The following is an 18,488-nucleotide window of genomic DNA, read 5'->3' as shown; positions in this document are numbered from 1 at the left end:
TTCTCTTTCACTAATTATCTTACTTCTTCATCCCACCACTCACCACCCACCACTGTACAAAGGCAAAGGGGATAAATGTGAGTGCTCAAATTACAGAGGTATAAGTTTGTTGAGTATTCCTGGGAAATTACATGGGAGGGTATTGATTGAGAGGGTGAAGGCATGTACAGAGCATCAGACTGGGGAAGAGCAGTGTGGTTTCAGAAGTGGTAGAGGATGTGTGGATCAGGTGTTTGCTTTGAAAAATGTATGTGAGAAATACTTAGAAAAGCAAATGGATTTGTATGTAGTATTTATGGATCTGGAGAAGGCATATGATAGAGTTGATAGAGATGCTCTGTGGAAAGTATTAAGAATATATGGTGTGGGGGGGAAGTTGTTAGAAGCAGTGAAAAGTTTTTATCGAGGATGTAAGACATGTGTACGTGTAGGAAGAGAGGAAAGTGATTGGTTTTCAGTGAATGTTTGTTTGCGGCAAGGGTGTGTGATGTCTCCATGGTTATTTAATTTGTTTATGGATGGGGTTGTTAGGGAGGTGAATGCAAGAGTTTAGGAAAGAGGGGCAAGTATGTAATGTGTTGTGGATGAGAGAGCTTGGGAAGTGAGTCAGTTGTTGTTCGCTGATGATACAGAGCTGGTGGCTGATTCGTGTGAGAAACTGCAGAAGCTGGTGATTGAGTTTGGTGAAGTGTGTGAAAGAAGAAAGTTGAGAGTAAATGTGAATAAGAGCAAGGTTATTAGGTACAGTAGGGTTAAGGGACAAGTTAATTGGGAGGTAAGTTTGAAAGGAGAAAAGCTGGAGGAAGTGAAATGTTTTAGATATCTGGGAGTGGATTTGGCAGCGGATGGAACCATGGAAGCGGATGTGAACCATAGGGTGGGGGAGGGGGTGAAAGTTCTGGGAGCGTTGAAGAATGTGTGGAAGTCGAGAACATTATCTTGGAAAGCAAAAATGGATATGTTTGAGGGAATAGTAGTTCCAACAATGATGTATAGTTGCAAGGTGTGGGCTATAGTTAGAGTTGTGCGGAGGAGGGTGGATGTGTTGGAAATGAGATGTTTGAGGACAATATGTGGTGTGAGGTGGTTTGATCGAGTAAGTAATAATAGGGTGATACGTGTGGTAATAAAAAGAGTGTGGTTTTTGAGAGAGAAGAAGAGGGTGTTTTGAAATGGTTTGGTCACATGGAGAGAATGATTGAGGAAAGATTGACTAATAGGACATATGTGTCAGAGGTGGAGGGAACGAGATGTGGGAGACCAAATTGGAGGTGGAAAGATGGAGTGAAAAAGATTTTGAGTGATCGGGGTCTGAACATGTAGGAGGGTGAAAGGCGTGCAAAGAATAGAGTGAATTGGAACGATGTGGTGTACTGGGGTCAACGTGCTGTCAATGGATTGAACCAGGGCGTGTGAAGCGTCTGGGGTAAACCATGGAAAGTTCTGTGGGGCCTGAATGTGGAAAGGGAGCTGTGGTTTCAGTGCATTATACATGACAGCTTGAGACTGAGTGTGAACGAATGTGGCCTTTGTTGTCTTTTCCTAGCGCTACCTCGTGCACATGCGAGGGGAGGAGGTTGTTATTTCATGTGTGGTGGGGTGGCGATGTGAATGAATAAAGGCAGACCGTATGAATTATGTACATGTCTATATATGTATATGTCTGTGTGTGTATATACATGTATACGTTGAGATGCATAGGTATGTATATTTGCGTGTGTGGACGTGTATGTATATATATGTGTATGTGGGTGGATTGGGCCATTATTTCATCTGTTTGTTTGAGTTACCTTGCTAACGCGAGAGAAAGCGACAAAGTATAATAGATAAATAAATTATTGTCTGATGAGTGAACTCCATATGTAGACTGGAAAATTGGCTCATAGGATAGTAGCACACTGATCATGTGCTTGTAATATGAGTAACTTGTCTGAAAGGCTGTGATGTTTTGTATTGATCCACCCCATGTAAAGGAAAACACATAAAAAAACATTTATGGAAATATGGTTGTAGTAGTTGCAGTAATAATTAGTAACACTGGTAATAATAATAATAATGTCATGTTTTTTTATATTTGTTTTCAGGTCTCGCCACAAAGATAACATCAAGAAGAATCAACAAAACCTCTCGAGATCAAGTCCTCTGTAATTATCTTCCTCAGTTCCTACATTTGGGAAAAAGCAGAAGAGCTTTCCAGCCCCTTCATCTCACCTCTCCTGATCATCTTTTATGACATATAGAAGATATGTGGGTAGTATTCTTTCTCACCTATCCCCATGGAATGATAATAGTAATGATAATAATAGTTTCAGTAAATTGCATTCACATGTGAAACACTGATATAGGAAAACTTGCTGGAAAGATAAAAACAATCTCCAAGGTGTCAACTGTATTTCAAAAAGCTTGGAGCTTCTGTGTGTATTTTTCTAGTGGTTTCTAATAATAACTCAAAGGAATAATAAGTCAACCAGCAACAGACCACTGTTTTTTTCTGATGTTGGATTTGACTGCGGAAAATATCAGAAACTCTCAGATTAGTGTGACAAATGTTGGAATGCATACAGATGATTTAAAGAGAAGAAACTACAAATTGTCAGGGTGTTTAAGAAGGACGCACGATATTTGTCTCGGCATGAATCAAAATGTACGAGCCTGTCCTTAGACAAACCTGTAGTACTGATCTCAACCACTCTAACTGATAGATCATTTCATGCCCAAACAATCCTATTAAAGAAAAAAGATTTTCACCCCATTCGAGTTTAAACACTTGCACACGAGTTTGTATCCATTACCTCGACTGAAATCAGACAAATTGAGTCTAAGTAGCCTGTTTGATTAAGATCATCACATACTTTGATGATTTTGTATACTTGTAATACATTGCCTCCAAATCTCCTTTCTAAGCTAAATAGATTCAAGTAATTTAGCCCTCTCCCACAGGACTTGTCGTCAGCCCCAGAATCATTTTGATACTTCGATTCTGTACTTTTTCCATTCTATGTCCATTTTCAAGGATGACCAAAACTGAGCACAGTATTTAAGATGAGGATGCACTTGTGAACTGTAAAGAGTAAGGATGATTTCTCTGGACTTAAATTTGAAATCCTTTCTTATAAATCCAAGAACTGTGGTTGCTCTTTTCACTTTGCTTCTATGCACTGCTTACTTGGTTTTAAGTTACCAGATATTATTACACCCAAGTCTTTAATCTCATTTATCTTTTGCAGTTCCACAGAATTTGCTGTTGCTTACCATTTTCTTTTTTTTTTTTTACCAGTATGTAAAACATTGCACTTATCAATAAAAATTCATTTTCCACTTATGAGTCCAGTCCATCAGTTTGTGTATGTCGATTTGAAGCTGCGGACATTCATTGGTATATTTATTTCCCAAACTGCAAATTTTGTTATCTTACAATGTAGTCCATTTTCAATTTCATAAATACGTATGAAAAAGGGAACTGTTCCCAAGACTGATCTCTGTGGCACACCACTTTATGCTTCTAGTCATTCTGAGGCTTGAAGATTAACCTTAACTTTCTGTTTACTGACATTGAACCAATTTCCTATCCTCTGAAGCACGGCTCTTATCAATTTATGTGACAACTTTTTAACATTTGATGTGGATTTATGATGAATGCTTTTGGAAAATCTAGGTAGATGATGTTAACAGCTTTAATTTCATCATACATGTTGATTACATCACAAACGAAATCAATCTATTTCATTGAAAACCAATCTAAGAGTTATTCATAAAGTGATGATTCTCCACGTGGTTTAGTCATATCTCAAATGATGGTTTCTATAAGTTTTCCATCTACAGACATTAAGATGATTGGACAAAAATTTCTTAGCAGTGATTTACTTTTTTTTTTTCCTTAAATATTGGTGTTATATTGCCAAAATTCCAATTCTTCAGAAATTTTCACATAGCATGGAAAGAAGAACAGTCAAGGGCCTAATTATCTCATTTTTTGCCTCTTTCATTGTCCTCGGATATATGTTTATATTATCCGGGCCTCCCGTTTTCTTTACTTAATTCCGTTTAGTGCTGATAGTACATCTAAAACAGGAGTCAGAACTTATTCTATAACACCCTGTTAGAGAGGGTGTACTTCCAAGTACAAAAGTTATGATGGAGTGTAAGAAGCGTCTAGGTCATTGTATATCTATCGGGTACAAATATATTTCATATGGATTTTTTATCCTTTTGACGAAAGGGCCATATGTATTGATACCACAGCAGAAGTGACTTTTAGTGTTCCATCTGTTTTGCTGGCAAAAGACACATTTGTTTGGAAAGTTTTGGTTTTTGATAACTGAACAGTCAGCAGCCTATTCTGAGATTTACTGGAACTATATTTTTAAGTTGTGAATGTGTTGCCGTCTTTATATATTTGTATGAGTTGCCCAAGAAAAACATTTAGTGACTATGTTCATATTATTTTCTTTGCCATACATTTTCTGTAACACGTGGTGTAGGGATTTCACATTTAGCCTCTAATTCCAGTATGAAAGGTAATCCATTAGAAAGTGTTTGTGAGGGAGATCTGGTGTAGTGTCAGCAAACACTGCTTAATTACTTTGGTTAACCTGAGAAGAAGAGGTTGGTGATTGTTGTATGGTTGGAGGTGCTGAGTTAGTCACAAATCAGAGGCCTTTCACAATAAGAGTTAATGAGGAAGGCCATTGTGCAGTGGAAGCTGCAAGCTCACTCCATACTCCGGCTGGGAGACAATGGAGGGACGTTTCAAGGAATCCATTTCTGTAGGCTGCAAAAGAACACCCAGAAGATCCATCAGGTAGTGATCCATCAGTGTAAATTCACATATCTTAGAAATTAAGCTCCTGCAACATCTGTATGTTCTCCATCATGAGCTACTTCTGTAGCTGCACAGGAATATCTCAGGATATAAGAGAGTAGACGTCACGAGTTGTTTTTAACCGTTTCTTTGGTGCACAGTATCTTGTATGCATGTGAAGTTGTGTGTGTCGGGTGAAAGGCTGTGCATCATCACAGTCCTGTATGTGATGTAAGAGATTTTGGGTGAAAGTAGGAGCTAAGTTGGGATGCCTGTTGCATCCAATGGCAAAGGGATTAGCTAATAATACGATTTTATCCATAATAGGTGTTGGTTTTCATAGTCTGAATGGTAACAACGTGTGCTAACATGGGACAGCCAAGTATGTTTCTGTTTGTGGCATTTTGAACATTTCAAGGGGTCTGTTACTCCAAGAGAGGTAAGTCCTTGGTAGTGATGGACTAAATCTGATTGTATGAAGATAAAGTATGGTGCCCAGACAATGTACCCTTGTGGAACCTTATGTGATGGGGTCTATGATGTCCCTTTACATAGGGTTGTTTTCAAGCAGTGATTCCAGTTGTACGATCAACAGTCAAAACCCTGAGGCAGCATGATATCCCCACCCATACTTATGTCAGGTGTGCCTCGGTCATCGGGAGAAAGGACTCGACTTTTCTTCGAGAAAATGAATCCATAATCCAGGTATGGCATGTGGAATTATGAAAGCAGTTCTTGTAGTTGACCAGGGTCCGCTATCTGGATACAAATATTGTCTATGCAACTAACTGCTCTCTCTTTCTCTCTCTGCAGTAAATGTCCAGAGGTTGTAGGAGTCAGTGCATAAGGACAGTGAACAACAAGGGTCTCAGCACTCCCTCACTGTAGTGTCTTAAGGTGGGTGTGAGGAGCTTAGCGCAAAACTGTATCTCTTTGGATTGTCTGATGTGAAAACTGTGAATCGACCTGAATATTTAACTCTTCATGCCTGGTGTCTCATTCATGACATTTTTGTTAGCGATGTCAAAGGCACTTCTTAGTGTTGATAAAGACCGTCCAAAGAGCCTAAAAGCAAGCTGAGCAGAGTTCTGCCATGCATAGAGGGGTATATCTGACAAGTAAGAACTCGCAGAGATCTATCTGGTGAGTCGATTTTTGATAGGATGATGTAGGTGATTAAGTATGATCCTCTTCATTACCATGCAAAAGCAATAACTAAAGGAAATGGGCCTGTGTTTCTTTGAGTGGAGCTCTTAATCCAGGCCTCCAGTAGATATTACTCAAATGAACACAGGCACAGTTTGGAGTAGGTGAAACCATCTTGACGCGGGCAAGTGGCTTTACCCGCGACGTGTTTGACGGAGTTCCTTATTATTGACCACTAATGGGTCATGATCCTCCGATATTTTGGCTTCTTCAGTACGGCACTGACGTTAATCTTCACTATGTGCTGATGGAAGTCACACCTGAGGTGAAGAACTGCAGCTGTGACAGTGAGGTCCAGTCCAACACCAACCGTTAAGCCATTTCCAATGGAGAATGAATGATACACTGGGATTGAAGGTGTTTTCTTTGTGATAAGGTTCATGTGTTCCTACATAAGGCAGAAATTTGTCAACTGATGATGAAATTATCCCAGGAGTCCCAGTGTACACATGATTGCATGTCACTTTGAGTGTCTAAGTATGGCACGATAAATCTTAGAATTTTCATTTGTGGGATCTTGTCTGGAGGTTTCACAAACTTCAGCTGCCAGACATTGATGGTTGATAAGTCATGAAGCACCCGCTGCTGTGGCCGACCTATTATACTCTCAGGACCATAGTCATTGCAATGCTTGTAGGTTTCGGGTGTTGTGATCAGGCTGTTGTACAGTGTCTCCACATCTGTCAGTCTGCGTTGATCCATCCGTTGACGGAGGATACATATGTTCATGTGTATTTCGTCATTTCTTTTTCTCTTTTTAGCAGAGGTGCTTGCTTGGTGTTAGCTGGTGTACGGTGTAAGAGTCCTTGGCCATGATGGCCACACGATTTGAGGCAAAGGAAGGCAGTAGCTGAGCTACAAGGACGATGTTATTTGAGGCCACATATGATACATGGCCCAGTGTCCCACCTTGCCACTAAGGAAGGCCGGGTGGGACATCCAGCAAACAGGTCTCCACAAACTTGTAAAGTTGGTAAACACTAGGGGTGTGACCAGAAGGATGCCCAGCCTGGAGTGCCTGGCATTTATGATTCAAAACTACATAATGTCCTTATCTACAGGGTACGATACTTTGTCAGTTGCAAGCTGTCGGAATTTGGTAAAGAAATTGCATATCTGTGTAAGACCTCCTCCCAGATGAAGGGAGTTGTGTGTTGTCTCTCAGCATCCTTGCTAAACTATGGTAGATAGACAACTTGATATATGCGATGAGACCATTCATTTTCGGCAAACAGTAGGTCATATTCCCATATGTTTTCAGGGAGAACTCGATTCTTCAAGTTATACAGGAAGAAACACTTTGAAATAAGATGTCTAAATTGCAAAAAGGGTTTGCCAGGAAGTTTGTTTATTCTATAAAGTATGTGAAGTGTATTCCAAGTGATTATTTGGGCGATGTGGTTAACTTTGTCCATTTCTTCTTCACTGCGGGTTGTCATCGATACACGGCAAACTGGACCTTTTTGGTGAGAGGCCACCAGTTATTACTAGCCCTTCAGAGTCGGCTGAGCCGAAGCATTCTTGCTAAATCTTGTTTCCACCATGCCAATATCATGTCTAATAATCACATCGGTATCAGATTGTTGAAACAGGTGTATAGGATTGGTTATGGGCGTGTTCTCAGAATCCTGGGCATGTCCTTAAGTGCACAGTTGTTCTGGAGGTGAAACGCATGGGTGTTTTAGAGCCAATATGAAGGATTGCTCTGGAGCCGAGAAGAATGAGCATGATAGTGGGATAATAAACACTAGAAAATGCATAGCTTCAGTTAAGGCCACTTTCAGTGTTTTGTGAAGACAACGACGAAAACTCTGAAGGCTTCATAATTTCAAATGAGAAGATCAGAACAGCAGAACTGATACATACCAACAGTGTGAACAGTAAGGTAACCAACAATGTACCGCGTCCTGAGGAGAGTCATCGAGGAAAAACCACTTTGTAAGACAACGTCAAGTACTGTTTAACCAGACTTCGAAACCTTATATCTATAATGTGCAACTCCAGCCCTTTCACCAAGCTCAACACCCGTGTATGTTACTAAAGGTTCAAAGAGTATCTTTGATGACAATACAGGTATATCGAACACCAGCTCGTACATAGTATGAAACAACCTTTGATGTGCCTTATGCTACCCACTGCACTGCTGTGTAACTGCCAACCTCTACGTATAATTCATTTTTGGGGTGAAAACAAGATTTTCTTAGCTAAGTGCTGAACAATAATTTAGATTTACCAAATGCTTAATCAAGTATATGATTATCAATACAAAACTAACACTCAGAACCTGCATTAGAAACAAAAATTTTTAGGTTACGATATAATCAAACTGCTACCCCTATTTCTAAAATCTGAAAATAATGATGATAATGATAAATATGTAACAATGATATTAGTAATAATAATAACAATAAAGAATTCAGAAATAACAACGGCAAGAAAAATGTGTTGATATTGAAAATATGTAAAATAAGTGACCTTGAATTGATATTGGAAAAAAGTCTACATTACAGATATGATAACATTAATAAGAGAATTAAAGTTATTATATTACTATCATTACTAGTAATGTTTTCTCTGTTGCAACCATTACTATTATCAATATTCATTACTACTGACAGTCGTACCTGGTCAATGTCAGTGGCGTGGACGCGTCGTCTGGCTCTAGGGGAGCAAGTGAACACATCCAAGACGTGTGGGATGTTACGCTCCATTCTGCTTGGTTATAGAGTGAATATGGGTCACTGGAGATACCGAGGAACTACCTCAAAGTGCCTAGTTATCGCTTCAAGCCTCCTCGAGTCACGTATGTGGAACTTCCTATTGGTGAGCAGACAGTGCCGTTGCGTTTAGAAGGGATTGACGTCAGCTGCTACAAATATATCTGGAATAAATATCAGCACATCAGTAAATCAAATTATTTTAATACACTCTTTGTGGTTATGCATAAGTAGATAAACAGCTACATACAAATTAATGTGGGTCTTTGTATTCTCAAGAGTATACACACATGCAAACACGAGTATACAACATAAAGTCTAGTACAGAACTTTACAAACAAGATTTATATTCATTTATTTTGCTTTGTCGCAGTCTCCCGCGTTAGCGAGGTAGCGCAAGGAAACAGACGAAAGAATAGCCCAACCCACCCACATACACATGTATATACATACACGTCCACACACGCAAATATACATACCCATACATCTCAATGTACACATATATATACACACACAGACATATACATATATACACATGTACATAATTCATACTGTCTGCCTTTATTCATTCCCATCGCCACCTCGCCACACATGGAATAACAACTCCCTCCCCCCTCATGTGTGCGAGGTAGCGCTAGGAAAAGACAACAAAGGCCCCATTCGTTCACACTCAGTCTCTAACTGTCATGTAATGATGCACCGAAACCACAGCTCCCTTTCCACATCCAGACCCCACAGAACTTTCCATGGTTTACCCCAGACGCTTCACATGCCCTGGTTCAATCCATTGACAGCATGTCGACCCCGATATACCACATCGTTCCAATTCACTCTATTCCTTGCACGCCTTTCACCCTCCTGCATGTTCAGGCCCCGATCACTCAAAATCTTTTTCACTCCATCTTTCCATCTCCAATGTGGTTTCCCACTTCTCCTCGTTCCCTCCACCTCTGACACGTATATCCTCTTGGTCAATCTTTCCTCACTCATTCTCTCCATGTGACTAAACCATTTCAAAACACCCTCTTCTGCTCTCTCGACCACACTCTTTTTATTTCCACACATCTCTCTTACCCTGTTATTACTTACTCGATCAAACCACCTCACACCACATATTGTCCTCAAACATCTCATTTTCAGCACATCCACCCTCCTGCGCACAACTCTATCCATAGCCTACGCCTCGCAGCCATACAACATTGTTGGAACCACTATTCCTTCAAGCATACCCATTTTTGCTTTCCGAGATAATGTTCTCGACTTCCAAACATTCTTTAAGGCTCCCAGAATTCTCGCCCCCTCCCCCACCCTATGATTCACTTCCGCTTCCATGGTTCCATCCGCTGCCAGATCTACTCCCAGATATCTAAAACACTTTACTTCCTCCAGTTTTTCTCCATTCAAACAAGATTATGTTACTTAAAACTTAGCTACAAAAATTTATAAACAGGAATATGTTACATGATAATGATGGTTGACATGTTTTTACAATCATTTTAACACTTATGTTCCACGTAAAGGGAAAAAATGGATGTATATCTATATCTAAAATGCTTTAATGTTTTACCTTGGTGACTTGATCAATCTTCCCAAAACAATTATACTTACACAAGCATATTGATTTGTTTCATAAAACAAAATTTCCATGCTTATTGTTATCAGCTATTTTATGATATCAAATATCACAAGACTATCTTCATTTGAGACATCACCAGTGTCATGATAAATTTACTTCTGTACAGCAACTGTATTAATCTTTATGAGTGTTTGACAATATCAGTTATTAGATTTAGCATACAGACAACTCAAAAATAGCTAAAAGTTTCCACGAATCCAATGCATTTTTCTTCCTTGTCTAAAAGCTTTCATAATTCGTTCCTGTGCCCCTTGACCACCAAGTCCTTGTCGATACGTGCCTGGTCTAGCATGCCACACACAGACAGCTAACACATTACGGAGCAAAATGCTTTTGAGACTTAGTATTGATATAGGATGATTGAAGTTGTGATGGATATTATATCAACAGTTCCTTACAAAAACTGTGTTGCGTAGATGACTACTGCTACATACAACGGAGAGCTTTTAAGCTCGTGTAATTTTGTATGATTTTCTGTCGTCTTTTATAAATTAACGTCTGGATTATCGTGTGGACCGGGTCGTTGTACGATCTCACGCTTCAGATAGAAGGCTTACGTTATGTTTGACTTTTTTAAGAATGACCAATGATGTATTATGGTGAAAAACAATTGAACATAAAAAGATTGAAGTTTCAAAGATCATGGGAACCAACAGCAGTAAAGTTAATAAGACTGTACCAGACTACAATTCAAACTAAGATTTTCCTTTGTTAAAGACAAAGGAAACTCTTAAATTGCTCAGTTCCTAAGGTCGTCACGAATTATAGCCCATTTTGACAGTGAATCAGTTAAACTTACATTTGTACAGAATATTATCATTAATATATTTCTAACAACAGTTCTATCCTCATTGTAAAATGTCTGAGTAAATTAACTTCATCTCGTGGACAAGTTGCTCAGATCCGGAACGATGTCTCACCGTTGACGCGAGTTCCAATCAGGTTGAGCTAACCAGATCCATCCATCATTAATCCTGTGGAACGTACGCGTTCCTTGGCCAAGATGACTGCCAAATTCACAAATTTTTGCTTCCTTTTTATTATCTAGCATTAAAAATCTCTAACCCAGATTTCTTGGATAGTAGGTGGCACCTACTGCTGTACTGTAGTAGCAGTTGTGGGTGGAAAGCATTAATAGGTGCTACCGTGTGGGTTTCGGGAAGGATAATGATTGCAAAGGCATAGTGATCCAGCATATATATATATATATATATATATATATATATATATATATATATATATATATATATATATATATATATATATATATATATATATATTTTTTTTTTTTAAACTATTCGCCATTTCCCGCGTTAGCGAGGTAGCGTTAAGAACACAGGACTGGGCCTTTTTTGGAATATCCTCACCTGGCCCCCTCTGTTCCTTCTTTTGGAAAAAAAAAGAAAAAAAAAAACGAGAGGGGAGGATTTCCAGCCCCCCGCTCCCTCCCCTTTTAGTCGCCTTCTACGACACGCAGGGAATACGTGGGAAGTATTCTTAATCCCCTATCCCCAGGGATATATATATATATATATATATATATATATATATATATATATATATATATATATATATATATATATATATATATATATATATATATATATATATATATATTGGTAAGGATCAAAATTTTGCGCGTGAATATATATATATATATATATATATATATATATATATATATATATATATATATATATATATATATATATATGCTTGTATTCAACTACAATCCTAGATAATTTTCTCTTACATACTACTTCATTCACGCATATCTTTTTATTCATTTACTTTTTTTTAACTTTTTATCAAAATCTTCAGCGCACAACCATCCAAAATTCTCGAGTGCTGATTCGGAGCTGCAGCTCCTAATCATGGCTCTTTTTCCATTCATTTTAGTAGCATTTGCGGTCTTAACTCTAACTTTGCCTTTTTTGAATACCACCTGTTTACATCCTTCTCTGATCTTCTCTCTAAAACCAAACAGCCCAAGGCTATTTTTTTTGCACTATCATATCTGTAAGTATAATGTCTATCATCGTTTCCGCTCCATGGGTGGAGTCTCTGCCAATTACAGAACAAAAAACCTATTGTTCCCCACGTGGATCGAGTCTCCTAGCTCTGATGCCATCTGGCTCAAAATCTCTCATCCTTTTATTACTTTGGTGTTTATGTTTCGTTTATCCCCTCCTCACACCCCCAGTACTGCCATGTACAAGTCTTTGGCTTGTCATATTCCCGCCAGGAACTCTTCTTTCTCCACGTTCACGTAGACGATTTCACTGTACACAAATTGGTTAGTCTCTAAATGGGACGATCCTGGTGGAGCCGAGGCATTTTCTTTTTCTTCCTTCACGATTTGGAACAGTCAATTAAACGCCGTACATTAGATCATGACCGTCGCTGGTATTCCGCTGCTAGAAGCGGCTCGTTATTCTAAGAGTCTGGTGGTGATGAGTGCAGCTAATACAAACACCGGAAGGTGGACTATGGAGAGGACATGCACATGGCCACAGTAGGGTACACATCACCAGAGGACACGGACATGTGCGGCCACACACCACGCACACTAATCTCCTCCCTCTGCGACCCTCCTCACCCATGGCTTTATCAGCGACCCGACCACTGCAACCCCCACGGCCATTATGATGTATGACCATCACTTACCACCACAGCTGTTACTAATACCGTCGGCCATTACTACCACTGCTTCCAACACTACCATAACAAGTGCCATACCAATCCTGCCAACATCATCTTCACCACCTCTAATGCTGCTGATACTTACAACATCACTACCAAGATCTTCACTCAACCACTGTCTGCACCACACACCGTCATTACCACTACTGTCACTACCAACTTTATAGCCTCTGATAACAACACAACCACTAGTGTCATTATTAGTGCTATAGTTACCATGATCACTACTTCCAACATCGTCATTATAACCGCAGTTAGTATCAATATCATCACTATCACCATCATCATCACTGTCATAAACGCTCTTAGTATTACTATTGCTTCAACCACAACTAACACAACGCCGCCTGACACGTTATAATAACTCAAAAATCTGATAGACTCTCGAGCAATCAGTTGTCGCACGGTAAGGTACGGTACCAGGTAAGGTACAATGCAAGGTGAGGTACGATACAAAGTAAGGTACAATGCAAGGTGAGGTACGGTACAAGGTAAGGTACAATGCAAGGTGAGGTACGATACAAGGTAAGGTACAGTGCAAAGTGAGGTACGATACAAAGTAAGGTACAATGCAAGGTGAGGTACGGTACAAGGTAAGGTACAATGCAAGGTGAGGTACGATACAAGGTAAGGTACAGTGCAAAGTGAGGTACGATACAAAGTAAGGTACAATGCAAGGTGAGGTACGATACAAAGTAAGGTACAATGCAAGGTAAGGTACGATACAAGGTAAGGTACAATGCAAGGTGAGGTACGATACAAAGTAAGGTACAATGCAAGGTAAGGTACGATACAAGGTAAGGTACAATGCAAGGTGAGGTACGGTACAAGGTAAGGTACAATGCAAGGTGAGGTACGATACAAAGTAAGGTACAATGCAAGGTGAGGTACGATACAAGGTAAGGTACAATGCAAGGTGAGGTACGGTACAAGGTAAGGTACAATGCAAGGTAAGGTACGGTACCAGGTAAGGTACAATGCAAGGTGAGGTACGATACAAGGTAAGGTACAATGCAAGGTAAGGTACGGTACCAGGTAAGGTACAATGCAAGGTGAGGTACGATACAAAGTAAGGTACAATGCAAGGTGAGGTACGGTACCAGGTAAGGTACAATGCAAGGTGAGGTACGATACAAAGTAAGGTACAATGCAAGGTGAGGTACGGTACAAGGTAAGGTACAATGCAAGGTGAGGTACGATACAAAGTAAGGTACAATGCAAGGTGAGGTACGGTACAAGGTAAGGTACAATGCAAGGTGAGGTACGATACAAGGTAAGGTACAGTGCAAAGTGAGGTACGATACAAAGTAAGGTACAATGCAAGGTGAGGTACGATACAAAGTAAGGTACAATGCAAGGTAAGGTACGATACAAGGTAAGGTACAATGCAAGGTGAGGTACGATACAAAGTAAGGTACAATGCAAGGTAAGGTACGATACAAGGTAAGGTACAATGCAAGGTGAGGTACGGTACAAGGTAAGGTACAATGCAAGGTGAGGTACGATACAAAGTAAGGTACAATGCAAGGTGAGGTACGATACAAGGTAAGGTACAATGCAAGGTGAGGTACGGTACAAGGTAAGGTACAATGCAAGGTAAGGTACGGTACCAGGTAAGGTACAATGCAAGGTGAGGTACGATACAAGGTAAGGTACAATGCAAGGTAAGGTACGGTACCAGGTAAGGTACAATGCAAGGTGAGGTACGATACAAAGTAAGGTACAATGCAAGGTGAGGTACGGTACAAGGTAAGGTACAATGCAAGGTAAGGTACGGTACCAGGTAAGGTACAATGCAAGGTGAGGTACGGTACAAGGTAAGGTACAATGCAAGGTAAGGTACGGTACCAGGTAAGGTACAATGCAAGGTAAGGTACGATACAAAGTAAGGTACAATGCAAGGTGAGGTACGGTACAAGGTAAGGTACAATGCAAGGTGAGGTACGATACAAGGTAAGGTACAGTGCAAAGTGAGGTACGATACAAAGTAAGGTACAATGCAAGGTGAGGTACGATACAAAGTAAGGTACAATGCAAGGTAAGGTACGATACAAGGTAAGGTACAATGCAAGGTGAGGTACGATACAAAGTAAGGTACAATGCAAGGTAAGGTACGATACAAGGTAAGGTACAATGCAAGGTGAGGTACGGTACAAGGTAAGGTACAATGCAAGGTGAGGTACGATACAAAGTAAGGTACAATGCAAGGTGAGGTACGATACAAGGTAAGGTACAATGCAAGGTGAGGTACGGTACAAGGTAAGGTACAGTGCAAAGTGAGGTACGGTACAAGGTAAGGTACAATGCAAGGTGAGGTACGATACAAAGTAAGGTACAATGCAAGGTGAGGTACGGTACAAGGTAAGGTACAATGCAAGGTGAGGTACGATACAAGGTAAGGTACAGTGCAAAGTGAGGTACGATACAAAGTAAGGTACAATGCAAGGTGAGGTACGATACAAAGTAAGGTACAATGCAAGGTAAGGTACGATACAAGGTAAGGTACAATGCAAGGTGAGGTACGATACAAAGTAAGGTACAATGCAAGGTGAGGTACGATACAAGGTAAGGTACAATGCAAGGTGAGGTACGGTACAAGGTAAGGTACAGTGCAAAGTGAGGTACGATACAAGGTAAGGTACAATACAAGGTGAGGTACGATACAAAGTAAGGTACAGTGCAAAGTGAGGTACGGTACAAGGTAAGGTACAATGCAAGGTGAGGTACGATACAAAGTAAGGTACAGTGGAAAGTGAGGTACGATACAAGGTAAGGTACAATGCAAGGTGAGGTACGATACAAGGTAAGGTACAATGCAAGGTTAGGTACGGTACAAGGTAAGGTACAATGCAAGGTGAGGTACGATACAAAGTAAGGTACAGTGCAAAGTGAGGTACGGTACAAGGTAAGGTACAATGCAAGGTGAGGTACGATACAAGGTAAGGTACAATGCAAGGTGAGGTACGGTACAAGGTAAGGTACAGTGCAAGGTGAGGTACGATACAAAGTAAGGTACAGTGCAAAGTGAGGTACGATACAAGGTTAGGTACGGTGCAAGGTGAGGTACGATACAATGTAAGGTACGGTGCAAGGTGAGGTAAGGTACGAGGTAAGGTGCGGTACAAGGTAAGGTGCGATACAAGGTAAGGTACGGTACAAGGTAAGGTACAGTGCAAGGTAAGGTACGGTACAAGGCAAGGTACAGTGCAAGGTGAGGTAAGGTACAAGGTAAGGTGAGTTACAAGGTAAGGTACGGTACAAGGTAAGGTACGGTACAAGGTAAGGTACAATGCAAGGTGAGGTAAGGTACAAGGTAAGGTGCGGTACAAGGTAAGGTACGGTAAAGGTAAGGTACGGTACAAGGTAAGGTACGATACAAGGTAAGGTACGGTACAAGGTAAGGTACGATGCAAGGTAAGGTACGGGGCAAGGTAAGGTACGGTACAAGGTAAGGTACGGTACAAGGTAGGGTACGATGCAAGGTAAGGTACGGGGCAAGGTAAGGTACGGTACAAGGTAAGGTACGATACAAGGTAGGGTACGATGCAAGGTAAGGTACGGGGCAAGGTAAGGTACGGTACAAGGTAAGGTACGGGGCAAGGTAAGGTACGGTATAAGGTAAGGTACGGGGCAAGGTAAGGTACGGTATAAGGTAAGGTAGGGGGCAAGGTAAGGTACGGTACAAGGTAAGGTACGGGGCAAGGTAAGGTACGGTACAAGGTAAGGTACGGGGCAAGGTAAGGTACGGTACAAGGTAAGGTACGGGGCAAGGTAAGGTACGGTATAAGGTAAGGTACGGGGCAAGGTAAGGTACGGTATAAGGTAAGGTAGGGAGCAAGGTAAGGTACGGTACAAGGTAAGGTACGGGGCAAGGTAAGGTACGGTACAAGGTAAGGTACGGGGCAAGGTAAGGTACGGTACAAGGTAAGGTACGGGGCAAGGTAAGGTACGGTATAAGGTAAGGTACGGGGCAAGGTAAGGTACGGTACAAGGTAAGGTACGGGGCAAGGTAAGGTACGGTATAAGGTAAGGTACGGGGCAAGGTAAGGTACGGTATAAGGTAAGGTACGGGGCAAGGTAAGGTACGGTACAAGGTAAGGTACGGTACAAGGTAGGGTACGGTACAAGGTAAGGTACGCTCTCACTTCGGAAGCCATAATTCATTTTTTCCTCATCCTGGTTTGTAAACAAGTGAAGAGAAAAGGTTGGTCATTGACGGTAACTCTAGAGAAACATGAGGCATCAAGAGAGCGTAACGAGGTATGTTGGAGGATTACTGAAGTGCATAGCTGTTTTGGTGACCAGTTTGTTCCGGGTGAATGAATCATATATTCCTGACATGCTGCCAGGGTATGTGAGAGGCACCAGTGCTGCAGGATGGTATAGAGAGGAATGAGGTAGTCACAGGGTAAGAGTTGTACACATAGACGCACACACAACAGCACAACACTTTATGACCGGTGGTCCCGACCGCTGGACGCGACCAGGATGCGCTCAACCCCAATCGAGCCGTGGAATACGCCGTGGTCAGCAACGCTAACCTCTACACATACGCATGATTAATGACAAATGTAACAGTAAAAGTGTGTGTCCATTTACGATGTTCCTGTAATTTTGTTCCGTCTTATTTACGACGCTCATATAAAAGCAGTGGACGTAATGCAGTGAACCAGTGCGCTTAGAACCACCAGTAACTACCTTACTGGTTGTTACCAGCATACCGTCTTGCCATTTCTAGTGATGAATGTCTTATGGATTCAGAATTCAGAGAAACCATTTGGGTCTTATGCAGATTACCTCACGCAGACATATTTAGCCTAATATAGCAAAGGTGTTGGCCAAGTCTCAAAATACATAGAGATGATAATGACGATAAGTGTGGTGGCAGAAGCAACGGCATAATAGGGCACATACTGGTTCAGAAGACACTCACTGGCAGCAAGATATTGCGTAGTCTAACCAGTTGCTGGGGGAGTAATGTCTGCAGGCCAGTGTTGACATACTAAGGGTGATTTATTCCTACATTAAGTACAATGATTTATTTCGATTGCTGAGGGAACAGGTTATTTGAGTGTAGAAAACGAATAAGAACTCTATTTTGAACAGAAAATAGATAACTTGTTGACCTTGACGTAATCATGGGCCGCCAAGGGTTAAGCCAGCATAGGTTCAAACCCTGGGCGCGGAAGTCGGTACACAGTCAGCCCAGCTGTTCATACCTGCCTAAGGACTGGTCGATAAATGCCTTAGGCTGGCATATGTGTATCACGTAAATGAAATGGCCTTGATTAGGGCATTTAGTTGCCCATGCTTTCTCAAATGGAATAAAATGCACAGACCCAGTGAACGATACAGAAATATCTATCAGAAGAAAGAAAATAATCAAACTGTATAGATCAATGGAGATATACCGGAATATATACCT

The 18,488-nt window shown here is 40.8% G+C and overlaps 1 protein-coding gene across 4 annotated transcripts in view; it reads right to left on the bottom strand.

Moving 5' to 3' along the window:
* LOC139765627 (uncharacterized) overlaps positions 1–18,488 on the bottom strand; it is a 463,254-nt gene that overhangs the window by 12,891 nt on the left and 431,875 nt on the right. For all 4 annotated transcript variants that reach the window (XM_071693307.1, XM_071693309.1, XM_071693308.1 and 1 more), the window contains one exon: positions 8,632–8,888. In XM_071693307.1, coding sequence (XP_071549408.1) covers positions 8,632–8,718 — 87 coding nt within the window. In that variant the 5' untranslated portion in view covers positions 8,719–8,888. The remainder of the gene's footprint in view (positions 1–8,631; positions 8,889–18,488) is intronic.

This window comes from Panulirus ornatus, chromosome 55, assembly GCF_036320965.1.
Source record: "Panulirus ornatus isolate Po-2019 chromosome 55, ASM3632096v1, whole genome shotgun sequence".
NCBI lineage: Eukaryota > Metazoa > Arthropoda > Malacostraca > Decapoda > Palinuridae > Panulirus > Panulirus ornatus.
The sequence above is the reverse complement of the archived record's forward strand: the minus strand, read 5'-3'. Positions and strand labels throughout refer to the sequence as shown.